General features: G+C 36.7%; 6 protein-coding genes across 7 annotated transcripts in view; 3 read left to right on the plus strand and 3 right to left on the minus strand.

Annotated features, from left to right (window-relative positions):
- The window catches only part of LOC104717741 (probable UMP-CMP kinase 2), a 2,683-nt gene extending 1,001 nt beyond the window's left edge, over positions 1-1,682 (plus strand). Inside the window, exons 3-9 of the mRNA XM_010435360.2 lie at positions 70-124; positions 338-455; positions 553-709; positions 805-885; positions 968-1,075; positions 1,209-1,274; positions 1,462-1,682. Of these exons, the coding sequence (XP_010433662.1) occupies positions 70-124; positions 338-455; positions 553-709; positions 805-885; positions 968-1,075; positions 1,209-1,274; positions 1,462-1,533 (657 nt within the window). The 3' untranslated portion in view covers positions 1,534-1,682. The remainder of the gene's footprint in view (positions 1-69; positions 125-337; positions 456-552; positions 710-804; positions 886-967; positions 1,076-1,208; positions 1,275-1,461) is intronic.
- Positions 1,608-4,123, plus strand: LOC104717740 (pentatricopeptide repeat-containing protein At4g25270, chloroplastic-like). 2 transcript variants are annotated; one of them, XM_010435359.2, is made up of 2 exons: positions 1,608-3,354; positions 4,036-4,123. In XM_010435359.2, exon 1 carries the CDS (start codon positions 1,634-1,636, stop codon positions 3,335-3,337), a length of 1,704 nt encoding a protein of 567 aa, XP_010433661.2. In that variant the 5' UTR covers positions 1,608-1,633; the 3' UTR covers positions 3,338-3,354; positions 4,036-4,123. The 2 variants fall into 2 exon arrangements, with proteins under 2 accessions (XP_010433661.2, XP_010433660.2); XM_010435358.2 differs by having other exon boundaries at positions 4,033-4,119.
- LOC104717738 (21 kDa protein-like) lies at positions 3,780-4,841 on the plus strand. The gene has a single exon (XM_010435357.2). The coding sequence runs from the start codon at positions 3,975-3,977 to the stop codon at positions 4,578-4,580; it is 606 nt and encodes a 201-aa protein (XP_010433659.1). The 5' UTR covers positions 3,780-3,974; the 3' UTR covers positions 4,581-4,841.
- LOC104717743 (21 kDa protein-like) lies at positions 6,331-7,094 on the minus strand. The gene has a single exon (XM_010435366.2). The coding sequence runs from the start codon at positions 7,041-7,043 to the stop codon at positions 6,441-6,443; it is 603 nt and encodes a 200-aa protein (XP_010433668.1). The 5' UTR covers positions 7,044-7,094; the 3' UTR covers positions 6,331-6,440.
- LOC104717744 (monocopper oxidase-like protein SKS1) lies at positions 8,398-11,891 on the minus strand. Its single transcript, XM_010435367.2, has 9 exons — positions 11,534-11,891; positions 10,983-11,092; positions 10,599-10,869; positions 10,372-10,507; positions 9,674-10,040; positions 9,227-9,592; positions 9,063-9,141; positions 8,790-8,989; positions 8,398-8,688 (listed from the first exon to the last, which is right to left on the minus strand). Exons 1-9 carry the CDS (start codon positions 11,666-11,668, stop codon positions 8,595-8,597), a joined length of 1,758 nt encoding a protein of 585 aa, XP_010433669.1. The 5' UTR covers positions 11,669-11,891; the 3' UTR covers positions 8,398-8,594.
- LOC104720125 (E3 ubiquitin protein ligase RIN2-like) overlaps positions 12,680-13,619 on the minus strand; it is a 5,457-nt gene continuing 4,517 nt past the window's right edge. Inside the window, exons 13-14 of the mRNA XM_010438087.2 lie at positions 13,491-13,614; positions 12,680-13,190 (exon numbers count right to left, since the gene is read on the minus strand). Coding sequence (XP_010436389.1) covers positions 13,134-13,190; positions 13,491-13,614 — 181 coding nt within the window. The 3' untranslated portion in view covers positions 12,680-13,133. The remainder of the gene's footprint in view (positions 13,191-13,490; positions 13,615-13,619) is intronic.

Raw genomic sequence — 13,619 nt, forward strand, 5'->3', positions numbered from 1 at the left:
TTTTTTTTTTTTTTTTTTTTTCTCGTTTCCGCCGTTAATGATGTGTTTTATTATCTGTCACTGTCACAGGAAGAACGAGCTTCACCGCCCAAAGAGAAAGCTCCATTCATAACATTTGTACTAGGTCAGTATTTCGATTCTTGTGTTTTTTATATGTTGGAACTTAAGACTTGGATCTATCTGGTTTAAAAAAAAAAAATTCAAGTTGAAGTTGATAAGCTCTCATGTGTTCTTTAATCAAAAGGGCACATTATCTATTATTACATTGATGTGAAGTAAATACTAACTATATAAGACATTTGGAGAACTTGAATCTAATGGATTTATATGATCACAGGAGGTCCTGGAAGTGGAAAAGGTACACAGTGCGAAAAGATTGTTGAAACTTTTGGATTACAACATCTAAGTGCTGGTGATTTGCTCAGAAGAGAAATCGCAATGAACACTAAAAATGGGTAGGGCTGATATAAAGATATATATATATATATTGTGTGTATTATCACTAAGTATGCCTCAAAAGTTTGTGGTGATCTCATGATTTCTTAATTTCAGGGCTACGATTCTGAACTTGATTAAAGATGGGAAAATTGTTCCTTCAGAAGTTACAGTCAAACTAATACAGAAAGAGCTGGAATCGAGTGACAGTAGCAAGTTCCTTATTGATGGTTTTCCAAGAACTGAAGAGAACCGTGTTGCATTTGAGCGCATTGTGAGTTGTGTATTATTGTCTCAGTCTGTTTGTCACTTATTTCATTGGAATACTCTTGGAACGAACATGAATATAGTTCCTTGGTACTATTGCAGATTAGAGCAGACCCTGATGTCGTACTGTTCTTCGATTGCCCTGAAGAAGAGATGGTGACGCGCGTCTTGAATCGTAATCAGGTCCATATTTTCACAGTACTTCTTCCCCTGTAATGTTTTTTCAGTTAACAGTACCATGTAACCGAATTGTTTGCTGTTACAGGGCCGGATTGATGATAATATAACTACAATGAAAAAGCGTCTGAAAATCTTTAATGCTTTAAACCGTCCTGTTATCGACTACTACAAAAATAAAGGAAAACTCTACACTGTGAGTTCTTTGCAAACATTTAAAACTCATTCATCTTCATTTTCAAGTCGATATATTTTGGTGCGGAAGCTTGGGGAAGCTGTTGATAATGTTTGATTCAAATGCCTTATCTGATATTTCACCTTCGATGCAGATTAATGCAGTAGGAACAGTAGATGACATATTCCAACATGTACTACCTATTTTCAATTCATTTGAGGTATAGACCTTTTCTCTCACTCTCTCTGCATTTTCGATTCAATAAATCTTTCTTGTTTGCGGTAAAAACTTCTACGCCTTGAGAATTCCTGTCATGACACAATATAACCAGTCCTTCGCGCATAGATCTATCGATGTTTTGAGTAGAACAAGATTTGTGTAAACATCTGCAATTTTTTTCTGTGCAGCAATTCAAGGAGAGTCGGCATGTAAATCCAAAGTCCACTATCAGTTCGAGTTTGGTAGAAAGTTCTTCCTGAAAAATTGTTTCACTAGTCTTCAATTCTGTTGCACTATGCAATTCGCATTGCATAGTTTTGTTTGTACTACTATCATAAGGTCAGAAAAAAAACCAAAAAAATGTTACTTCTAAGTTCTAATTTATCTATAAATAGATTTTTTTACATAAGTTATGGCTTGATGCTTCCCTCCATTTATCGAATTTTCAACTCAGAGGGGAAACAAAAGAAAAAAAGCAAAATGGTGAGTATCGTTGTACACAAACCAAGCTTCTCTTATCCATCTGTATCGTCTTCTTCAATGAAAAAGAAACCCAGACATCACCAACAGTTGAAGCAACAAAAACAAAACCAATACAACAACAACGGATTCGCTTCCCTCTCTTTCACCAAACCATCTCCCACTCCTCTCTTGATCGGAAAACAATCAATTCACCGGACCCAACTCGAAGCTTTAGACTCCGTCATTACAGACCTCGAAAAATCCGCTCAAAAAGGTATCTCCTTCAGCGAACCAGAGATCTTCGCTTCTCTTCTCGAGACTTGCTACAGCTTAAGAGCCATTGACCATGGCGTTAGAGTTCATCACCTTATACCTCCTTACCTCTTGCGCAATAACCTGGGGATTTCATCCAAGCTTGTTAGGCTCTACGCGTCTTGCGGCTACGCGGAGGCTGCACACGAGGTGTTCGATCGAATGTCTAAGAGAGAATCATCGCCTTTTGCTTGGAACTCTCTTATCTCAGGCTACGCAGAATTGGGTCAGTATGAAGATGCCATGGCTCTCTACTTTCAGATGGCTGAAGACGGCGTTAAACCAGACCGGTTCACTTTCCCACGCGTCTTAAAAGCCTGTGGAGGAATTGGGTCTGTTCAGATTGGAGAAGCTATTCATCGTGATTTGGTTAAGGCAGGTTTCGGATTCGATGTCTATGTGCTTAATGCTCTCGTTGATATGTATGCAAAATGTGGTGACATTGTTAAAGGAAGGAATGTTTTTGATATGATTCCTCACAAAGATTATGTTTCTTGGAACTCCATGTTAACTGGTTACATTCATCACGGTTTACTACACGAGGCGTTGGACATTTTTCGTCTAATGGTTCAAGAAGGGATTGAGCCTGATAAGGTTGCTATCTCCAGTGTTCTTGCTCGTGTTTCGTCTTTCAAGCATGGGCGTCAGTTACATGGATGGGTACTTAGGAGAGGAACGGAGTGGGAGTTATCGGTTGCGAATGCTTTGATTGTTCTGTACTCCAAAAGGGGACAACTGGGTCAAGCCTGCTTCATATTCGATCAGATGCCCGAGAGAGATACTGTATCTTGGAATGCTATTATCTCTGCTCATTCTAAAGATTCTAATGGTTTAAAGTATTTTGAGCAAATGCAGCGTGCTAATGCTAGACCTGATGGTATCACTTTTGTCTCGGTTCTATCTATCTGTGCTAATACAGGAATGGTCGAAGTTGGAGAGAGACTGTTCTCTCTGATGTCGAAGGAATATGGGATAAACCCGAAGATGGAACACTATGCGTGTATGGTGAATCTCTATGGAAGAGCAGGGAAGGTGGAAGAGGCTTACTCAATGATTGTTCAAGAGATGGGTTCTGAGGCTGGTCCAACTGTTTGGGGAGCTTTGTTATACGCTTGTTACCTCCATGACAATGCAGATATAGGAGAGGTTGCTGCTCAACGTCTTTTTGAGTTGGAACCAGATAACGAGCACAATTTCGAACTGTTGATGAGAGTTTATAGTAAGGCGAAGAGAGCAGAGGATGTTGAGAGAGTAAGACAGATGATGGTGGATCGAGGACTGGAGACATAAACTGGTTCTACTAAAAGGTGCGTACGACTTTATCTTCTTAAATCATCCCCAATGTGATGATAGTGTGTTGAGTGATAGGTGATCTTGTTTGTTCATAGAAAGTGATGTTACACACATAGGAGACTTGTTTGTTCATGGAGTTAAAGATGACATGACATGTGTGAACGCGTCTGATTGGTTAGCTGTTAGAAATGATTTCGGCTTTCTAGATTCTCGTGGGATGTCATTACTAGATAGATTATACTTTTTTCCTCTGCATTATTCAATTGATAAGCTCTTTCTCGTGAGCAGTGCTTCATATGGTTCAGTCACATGGGTTTAGTCATTGGTCACGTGTATTGGGACCCACCAGTTGCAATATTTAGAAAGCTAGGATCCAAATATGTTGTATATGAAGACAAACAGTTACAGCTCTTATCCTCTGTTATTGGTATTCACATAGCTGCACATTTATTGATGTTTCAACTAACTCCCATTCTTTGCTCTAAAAACGATATAGTGCTTTTTTTTTGTAAGGATCAATGTATCTGCATTCACACATTCATTAGTCTTATCTCTATAAATACCTGAAATCTTTTACTGCTACTCCCACTTTTAGTTGTTAAATTCAAAAACATAGTTGTCTTTGGAATCCAAAATGGCAAGAAGTTTAGAGCTTTCTTTGATTCTCTCTGTTCTGTATCTGTCCTCTGCAGCAGTAGCCATGGCTAGAAACCTTGGAGAGGAATCAAGTGGTGATATAGAATTCATTAAAGCCTCTTGTAAGACAACGTCATACCCGGACCTTTGCTTCCAGTCTCTGTCTTCATATGCAAGCGAGATCAAGCAGCAGCCACGTAAGCTTGCTGAGACAGCGCTTGCCGTTAGCATGGCCCGAGCAAAGTCAGCCAAAACCTATGTCTCAGGGATGAGTGATTATAAGGGAATCACAAAGAGGCAGCACGAGGCTGTAGAGGACTGTATAGAGGAGATGGGAGACACTGTTGACAGGTTGAGCAAGTCTCTGAAGGAACTGAAGCATCTGGAGGAAGGCGACAGCGGAGAAGACTTTTGGTTCTGCCTGAGCAATGTCCGGACGTGGACAAGCGCGGCTCTGACAGATGAGACCACATGTCTTGACGGGTTTGGAGGGAAAGCCATGGATGGGGAGCTGAAAAGCTTAATCAGAACACACATAGTAAGTGTGGCGGAAGAGACGAGCAATGCCTTGGCTCTCATCAATGACTTTGCTTCCAAGCATTGAAATTTTTTCAAAAGGGACAGTTTTCTCTTGGATTTGGTTCCTATTCGGATTTGAAGAGATGTGCTTTGGTTTGGTTTTTCGGAGTCATTTCAGTTTTCTTTCCGCGTCGTTGTATTACTACTATCTACGGTCCTCATAGTTGAAGGCATTTGGTGTTGATTTTTATCAATATATTAAAATAGAAAAAAAAAATATTTATCTCAAATATCGTGTAATAAGGCAAGCTTTGGTTGAGAAAAAGAGTATAGAAAACTTAAATAACGCTTGTCCATTATGTAAATAAAGTAGCTTTACGAATGTTTTTGGACAAAATTGTTCTACCATGCGTACGTACTTCTCACCTTTTTATGTGAACATAGAAAACATGCAAAAACTAGTCATATTATAAAGATAGTTTACAAAAAGGAAACAAACTTCTAAAAGTCTGCACAGTATTTCATGAAAATACCTTATTAGAATCCTATAGAGATTTTGTATGTTAGAGAAAGGAATCATAAAAAAAATAGGAATTTTTATAATTTTACTAGTTTTGTACTTTGTAATTTGTATAATACCTTATGTGAATCGTTGATAAGAAAAAGTCAACCACGTTTTTATCTTTTTTAAGTCAAAAGGCAACGGAAAATGGCCCAACTGGAACGATTCATCATATAGAATTCATAACTTATGAAATACGAATCATTCTGACATGTTGATCCATACACTGAATCCTCAAGCCTCGGGACGTACAATATCATTTGAAAAACTTTTAAACTCGTACGAGTTTGAATTGGCAACATTACCAAGCTATATTTTGGTGATATCAACTGGTTTTATAATCCAATATTTAAAGATACTCTTTTTATGTGCTTTCAGGCAGAAGACATTGCTTCAAAAAAATCGACCATATCTTGTCCTCTTTATTTGATGATTGTCATAGCTAAATTATCTCTAATTAACAATAGCTATGGTTTGGGACTACCATATTAACAATAAATATTTTTTTTGACCCACAAAGATTGATGTTTTGTAAATTTCAATAAGTTATCATTGAAAATATTTAAAATTTTGAATTGTTATTGGTTTAAAATTAAATAATATCTCTTTAATCAAAAAAAAAATATATTTAAATTCAGTAATCATTGTTTTTTTTAAATGTACAAAAGCTTCTAAACATCAATATTTTAGAGTCAGAGTGAGTAGTATTAATCTTCTTAAAGAGTATTGGTAATTGAAACCTCACAACGATCGATGCTTTCTTATTAACTTAGAAAGATTCTCCAAACTAATGTTTTCTTCTGATGACAAACCAAAAAGTAACGTTTCTTAACAAATTTCAAACATTTCAACATTCAAGTAAGAAGATAGAATATTTTGATATACCAAAACATAATCATTCTTTTCCTTAATATATATATAAATAAACTAATCGTAAGTCAGCTGAATCATGTATATAAATACTTTATATTGTTTTCCAAAAAAATTGAAAAGTCTTTTTTTTTTCTTGTTAAAGAAAGAATTCAAAAGTCCTTCATTACTTGAATGAAGGACTTCAAACTTCCAATATATTTCAAAATCCTTAACAAATAATGCAAATTCCAAAAGCTTTTGGGAAACACTCGAAAACGACCAGAAAGCATTTTCTAAAACATTTTTTCTTGTATACAAATTGTGTAAAGATGCTATATATCTAAGCTGTAAACCTAAACATGGCCACGTAGTAGTACTGTATGCGAATCAATTAATTCGTAAGCATTACATATTTGTGAAAACTTTGAATTTATATTACTAATTAGTATTAATTATAAATTTATAATGACATACTGTATAACAAAATAAAACGCACACATGGACATGCAAAGAGAGCTGGATATAGGATATTCAATAACTTAAATAATGAGTAAGAAGGGCTAAGGTGTTGCTTGTAGTCTTTGAAAGCTCAGAAACAGCCTTCTTCACCTTCTTCTTCATCTCTACATTTACTTCCTCTTCCTCGAATCCGTCCGTACACGTACTCTCGTCGGTCAACGCCGAGCTCACCCACGTCCTCACGTTCTTTAAGTGCTCCTCCGTAGTTTTTCCTCCACCTCTGACATACTTCATCTCGGTCAACGCTTGCTTGAGCTCGTCCACGGTGTCCTTCATCTCGTCCAAGCAGTCCTTGAGGATAGGGACCTCATGGCTTTTGGCTGATTTGGCCTTTAGAAGAAGGTTTGAGATGACTGATGTGGCATTTTTGGCGGATTTGACGTTGAGGCTGAGCGACGTTGTGCATAGTTTGAGAGGGTCGGACTTGATTGTGGAGGAGTAGGAGGACAATGAGCTGTAGCACTTCGTAGGGTATGTTGTCGAGTTGCATGCCGTTTTCACGAACGTGTTGTAGTTTTGGTATCTGGCTGGAGGAGTCGCTTCTGTTTTCGAAAAGCTTAATGATGAGTAGATGAAAACGATGAGAATCACAGAGAGTATCACGAAACGAGACATGTTTTATAGGTGTTTTGTACTTTCGGGTTTAAGAGAGAATAGAAATGCAAACTTTTGAAGAATTGTGAAACCAATGCAGTATGCATATGTATATATAGACACATTAATTGGTTTATATTTGTGTTTCAATTAATTAAGCAAATTATTGGATCGATCTTCTAGGTCTAGGTGTAGTAGACAGGGTAGCCCTGGATAGCCACATGAAATATTTGCTTCAATAATAGAGAAAAAAAAAATTGTTACTAGTCCATCAAAAAAATGGTTAATGTGTAGAATTGAACTTTTGTTTTGTTTTCGCAGAGCAAATGCGATTTTATTTTATTTTTGAAAATTTTAATACTACGTACTAGATATAGCCTTAAAAATTTCTAAATGTTAGGAAAATATTGGTTACAGTGAGATAATTAATTCTTATATTATTTTAATTTCTTATTCGAACCATGTGACATCTCATTCCGTTTGTTATATTCCCCTATAATCATCGATCATTAACCAGTTATGCATGTATGTTAGTCTGAATGCCCTCTAATCATTATGTTGTAAAGTAAAGGTGTAAATTAAAAATTAATCATTAGAAGTCTATCATATAATTTGCTAAACATGGCCGTTTCACATCATACGATCGTCTCCTTGTCTCTGTTTATAATAATTAACAAAACCTAGGCGTCTCAAATTATACCAAACTAAACTCAACTTATTAAGAAGTTTTGTTTTCTTTTGAAGATCATTAGTTCATTACAAAGTTCATTCCGGTGTTTAAGTAGAGGTAGCACGTGATGTGATATGATGCGCAATGCATGTAATATGAACATGGACCAGATCTCTTATTCCGGAGAAACATCAACTTATTTTATTTTTGGTTTTAGATATTATTATTAGTCATCATTCTTCTGTAATTATTAAGAAAGCCAGATCGACGTATCAATGTATCATGTACACTACACTATAGAGAATTAATATGTGAAGTAATCATCTCCGATGCATGATCCTATTAGTTATAGGCGTTTAATGGCTGGAAATTGCACATGATTTTTAAGTTTTTAAAAATTAATCAGCAAAATAAAATTTCTAAATCTGTTCACAAAATTTCATATTTGAGAACAAAGTGATATGAATATGATCGCATATTTTGAAATTAGAAGCCCTATCGTACTTTTTGTTAATAACTGTAAACACAAACATCTAACGAAGATATATCGTATTTAAAAATCATATGTAACATAAACTTCTAATTGACATTTCAAAGTTCAAACAATCACCGTATTATCTAGAATCATATGAAAGATTTAAAAAAAAAAATGCTGATGGGAGAGACATAATAAAGGATGTGGATGGTTTGTAAGAACATACAAAAGAAAAAGGAAAAAAATCGAACTTTTTCATTACAATTGAGAAGATTTTAAACCATTTTGACCTTAAACAAGGCAAGAACCAGTGTTGTGTTCAGATCCATGGGGATAAATTAATAAATCTAAACATTTAACGTCTTCTACAGTCTACAGACGAACTAGTGGGACTTCATCACTTCAACACAAAAAGATGTAAAAAGGCTCAGCAAAATGTTAAAACCGAGGGGAGCAACAACATTAGCATTAGCTTCAAGTGTCCATTTAGCATAGATGTTGCAGCTGAGTGGTGTTGTTCCCTGCAACAATCACAATGAAAAGTGTATTATGATCTTCCTCATCTTCTAAAGGTACAGCAAAAGAGAGAGGGGGAGAAGAAAAGTTTCAGATGAATACTTACTTCTGTAAGTTCTTAAGGGCACCACAGTAAAGGACATTTTCAGGGGGATCCATCTCTGTCTTTCCATCCTCTTCCGGGTTTGTGATCCGCATATAAGTTTCTTCACCAAGATACCATCTGTCAAGATTCTCTACTCGAATGTTCCAAACTCCCACATTATCAAGAGAAATAAGTACAGCCGTCCATCCTCCTGGGTAAACCTAGATAACAAGATAACCATTAAGAAAAATCCTGCAGATCATCGTAGTTTGAGGGATGCTACGATGTATGAACCTCGATTGTGCTTCTTGAGATGGCATCCCAGTTGTTATATGAACCCTTTTTGTCTTCTGACCATATACCAAAGTCCATCCTGTATAACATGGTACATCAACACCAGAGTTTTGATAGATATTAAGAGGAGGAACAAGAATAGATCACAAGGTGTCATGTCTTACCCAACAACAAAGAAAGAATAGCCATCAACATGAAAGCTCTGGATCTTGGTGTCGTTGTTCTGGAATACAACTTGTATAAAGCTCTTGTATGTTGCGTTGATCATAGATCTGTCCAAACGAGGAGGTCTATTGAAAGGTTTTTCAGGGAAGTCCAGCTTATAAGCTCCTTTCACTTTATTGAGATCCGCAAGCCTCACTGGAGTGCTTGGATTCACAAATGAAATCCCATTAAGTGTAGCACGAAGAGCACCGTTGATTGTTGTTGGAGGCAAACTTCTCAAAATGTATGTATTAGTGATGTTTATTTGACCATAGTGAAATGATCCCTGCGGATTTGGACGAGCTCCACTAGCAGATGTGTTTTGCCTGTAAATCAAAAGAGTTAGCTTCACTGGGACAAGAATCTAGTTGTAGTAAAAAGAAGGGGTATTTCTAATTTAAACAAACCTGATGGCCTTTGGCTGGTTCATTGCTGACCACGGGCTAGAAACATCTGTTTTTGGAACTGGTAGAGGACCAGAAACAGGTCCTTGGGAATTAGAATAATGGAGAATGGCAACACCAGTGACTCTTTGCCACACTGTTTCATTCACAAATCTAGCACTGGCAACAATGTAGTAGTCACTGGTGGCGTTTTGGTCCATGGTTACCAAGAAAGAATAAGACTGTCCTACATGAACATCAAAATCAGTAAAGTTCGCCTGAGAAGTATAATGACCCTCGGTTTCCACCAAAAGCAAATTGTGGTTCTGAATCCTGAAGTTCAAGCTTGTCGAGATCCCAACATTGTGAACACGGATTCTGTATGTTTTTCCTGCAAAACATAACACCATTATTATAGCATAACAGAACACTAATAATTTGCAGCGAATCTCGACAAATCTTCTTTATCTTGTACTAAAGACTGAAGATGTGAACTTCTGAAGTACCATCTTTACACGATGTTCAACTACATGCAACAGTTACTTATGAGCTAGGAGCATTATCTAAGAACAACACAAGTAACTGAGACTGGAGACTCAACACAGGCAACTCTTCAAACAAAATGTTACTAGGATGCAAAGGAAAGTCACATGAGAAGGTTTATAGGTCGCATGAGACAAAGTGAAAGCAAAAAATATCTCAGAAACTCCCAAAGATTATACCTGGTTCAACATGAAAGGTTAAGTAATCAATTCCATCAGGTACACTACTGTTGTACTTGTAAGGACCCTTCCCATTGATGAGGACTCCATCTGGCATCCCAAGTTCTTTCCCAGAGTCAAGTGTTCTCCTTAATGCCTGAGAAGCAACAGTGTCTCAGGTATATATATATATATATATAAAACACAAATGCGGAAAACGAAAATACACCAAAGTGATAATTACATACTTTATGGTCCTGAGTGTACCAATCACCAATAATGAAGATGAGTTCGCCGTCAGGCTGTGGGAAAGGGATAGGAATGACATTACGGTTATTAATCACGATGGGACCAAAACCCCCAGATGCTCTCTGAAAGTTGAGTGAAGGGGAGTAGAAAAAGCTTCCAATTTGATCCTTCACTTGAAACTGATAAGTAAAGTTCCATCTGGGAGGAATTGGGCAGTTTGTGCCAAGAATACCGTCTTGCCACGAGTTACGTCGCATTTGGACGCCAGGCCTATTCCAATATATCAAATGGTGAAGAACCCAAAGAAGCACATTAGTCTTTAGAAACTATATATGTTAAGGAGGTAAAAAAAAAAAAGAGACAGGCTCTCTTGGTCGTCTCACCAAGTCAAGAGGAGAGGCTCATCCAAATGATTGAAGACGTTAACAACAACATTGTAGTTGGTAGTAGCATTAAGCAGAGGACCTGGAAACTGCCCATTGACAGCTATAACCTGAATATACAAAGGTAACACTAAATCAAAGAAAGCTAAACACATACTCAAAAAATTCAATCTTTTTATGCCAGTCAAAATGTTCATATAACAGGAACAATTAGTTGAACACCTAAACCCATAAAAATCACAACTTTGAGATGATATGGTAATGGGTTTAAAATCAAGTTCAGTGAGTGACCCTCTTTAGCATATTTACACAGAAATAGAAGAAAGCTATCACTCGCCGAAACCCAAAAAGACAAAAAACTTGCGGTAACCACTTCAAATGCACTTTATACATAGATCCAGAGGTAAGAACACGAGTTTCAGAAAACTGAGAAACCAAAAAAGCATTCAAAGACGCCATTGAATCTCTAGATCGAAAGCGAGAACCTTTCCTAATAAAACACTGAACCCGAGACTTCCAGGAAAAAAAAAAGGGTAAGAAAGAAAACGAACCTGTTGAGGAACGCCGAGGGGAGAAGCGGTGATGTAAGAAACTCTGAAGTCGTAGGAGACAAAAGGGTCCGCCGCGAAAGACACGGCGGAGAGAAGAGCAAAGCAGAGGAGGAACACAGAACAAGTCGGCGCCATAAAGTTTGGGTTTTTTTTTTTGGTTTTAATGCGTGTTCGTGATCAGAAAACTTTTAAGGAGGAATTGACATAATAAAGGAATGAAATCGAAACGGTAGAGAGAAGGAAGACGAAGCAAATATGTATAAAGTGTCAGTGTGCGTTTTTGAAATTTTTCTTACAAGACACCGGAAAAATTTAGGGGACACTCCAACCTTTTTTTTTTTAATTATTTGTTTTTCTTTTGGCCTTAATTTAGTAATACCTTTTTTCTTCTTTCTTTTTTTCATACTTCAAAAGAAAATTTTGCAGAAAAAAAAAGCTTTACCTTTAATAACCATTTCATACAAAATAAAAAAAAAGCTTTCATATTTTTGTATTTTTCCCTTTAGTGTCAGTGTACTTTTTTGGGTTTATTATACTATACAGAGAAATATGAGAGAAATACATGAGCAATAGAAAGCATTCAATTTGAAAGGAAGACCGTTGAAAATACAAAGATTGAGGAGAAGACCTGGAAACATATGTTCAGAAGGATGTGGGAACATTATTAATCATTCTGTTTTTTTTTTAACATTTGTTTTATCCCAACTACCTCATATATTTTAGTAATGAGAAGAAACAGATAAACTTATTTAATGAAGGGAGCTCAACCTCAACGTAGTCGTAGTATAAAGTTTTATCGAACTAAGTAGATAGACGTCTAGAAGAAAATAAAATGAATTGGTTTCTCTTTTGCCAATTGCAATTTACACACGGCATCATGGACAATATGAAAAGTTGCTTCCTTCCTAACAAAACAATCTTTTTTTAACTTGAAGTTTGCGTTAAAAGTACCAACATGATACTTTTATATTGCCTCTTATATACAAAAGCAGCCTAATCGAAGTGGTTATGACAAACAAATATCTGTATTGGTTTCTTCGATAAGATTTTGTATGCTAACTATAACTTATATTTAATTTGTTCTGTTCCTCAAAACCTGCAGATTTTAACTTATCTAAGCCCGTATAGAAAGGATGTACTTGTAAGTTTTTCAGAAGAAAAAGATTTGATGATATATACTATATTACAGACTATTGGATCAATAACAGTAGATTCTTTAATTTACTTCATTTATTGTAAATTACACATTCTTATACAGTAGAGGTAGCAGCAGCTGCAAAGAGTGGTTACTCTCCCCCTAGATTGGAGCCGAGGCCAGACTGCGACAAGAAATCACCAGACCCCCAGGGCGTCATCACCTTATGTAAATATCCGAACTTATTTTTCGCAAGAGATCAATAAGCTATAGACTAGAGCCTCTTCTTCTTCTCTATAGCAAAAGAGTGATGCACATTGCCTTGTATTTACAGCAGGTGAAGCTTGGAATGTTGGGTGGTGTCTAAGACTTAAGGACAAGGATGTTGTCCCTCATCATTAATCTATACCTAAGGTTGAAATGGAAGTGCTGCAAATGCTTAAGTATATTTTACACAAACTATTGTCACATCTGGAGAAGATTGTTCACTGTAACAGCAACAGAGTTTGTTCTCTGCAGGTCCTGCAAGAAATTGAAGCGCAACAGGTTCAAGTATCAAGTCGCATGAATCTTAGTACTGAAATATTCACTTAAAGGACCAGTTTAGTGCAAACATGAGAACCAAGTACCGGACAATGGGTTCAAGCAAATTGACCACATAGATAAGTGATAAATTTCGGTTTCAGCCTTTCAGGTATGATTCTATGAGAATCTTTCCTTCCATTCAATGCAGAAGACAATCTAAAATGACCCACCAACTCAACCAAATATGCACTTCCCGTCAAAGCTATACAGAATATCCAAGATGCCGTTAAAACTTACCTGGAAAATAATTTCATCGGGCATGTGTGGCATGACTTCCCTCACTGTCTCAGCCATAGCTAGTATATTTGCCAAGCTTTCATTTGTCGTGCTTGATACAGTTCTCAGATGCAGACCACCTGTCCTTCC

This window comes from Camelina sativa, chromosome 10 (assembly GCF_000633955.1).
Source record: "Camelina sativa cultivar DH55 chromosome 10, Cs, whole genome shotgun sequence".
NCBI classification, from domain to species: domain Eukaryota; kingdom Viridiplantae; phylum Streptophyta; class Magnoliopsida; order Brassicales; family Brassicaceae; genus Camelina; species Camelina sativa.

Bases quoted from the DNA above. Each gene is read 5' to 3' on its own strand.
- LOC104717738 (XM_010435357.2), top strand. From the start codon at position 3,975: ATGGCAAGAAGTTTAGAGCTTTCTTTGATTCTCTCTGTTCTGTATCTG.
- LOC104717744 (XM_010435367.2), bottom strand. From the start codon at position 11,668: ATGGCGCCGACTTGTTCTGTGTTCCTCCTCTGCTTTGCTCTTCTCTCC. The intron at 11,093-11,533 runs GTTCGTTTTCTT...TTGTATATTCAG, and splicing joins CCCTCGGCGTTCCTCAACAG to GTTATAGCTGTCAATGGGCA. The intron at 10,870-10,982 runs GTGAGACGACCA...ATATTGGAATAG, and splicing joins GAGCCTCTCCTCTTGACTTG to GCCTGGCGTCCAAATGCGAC.
- LOC104717743 (XM_010435366.2), bottom strand. From the start codon at position 7,043: ATGTCTCGTTTCGTGATACTCTCTGTGATTCTCATCGTTTTCATCTAC.
- LOC104717740 (XM_010435359.2), top strand. From the start codon at position 1,634: ATGTTACTTCTAAGTTCTAATTTATCTATAAATAGATTTTTTTACATA.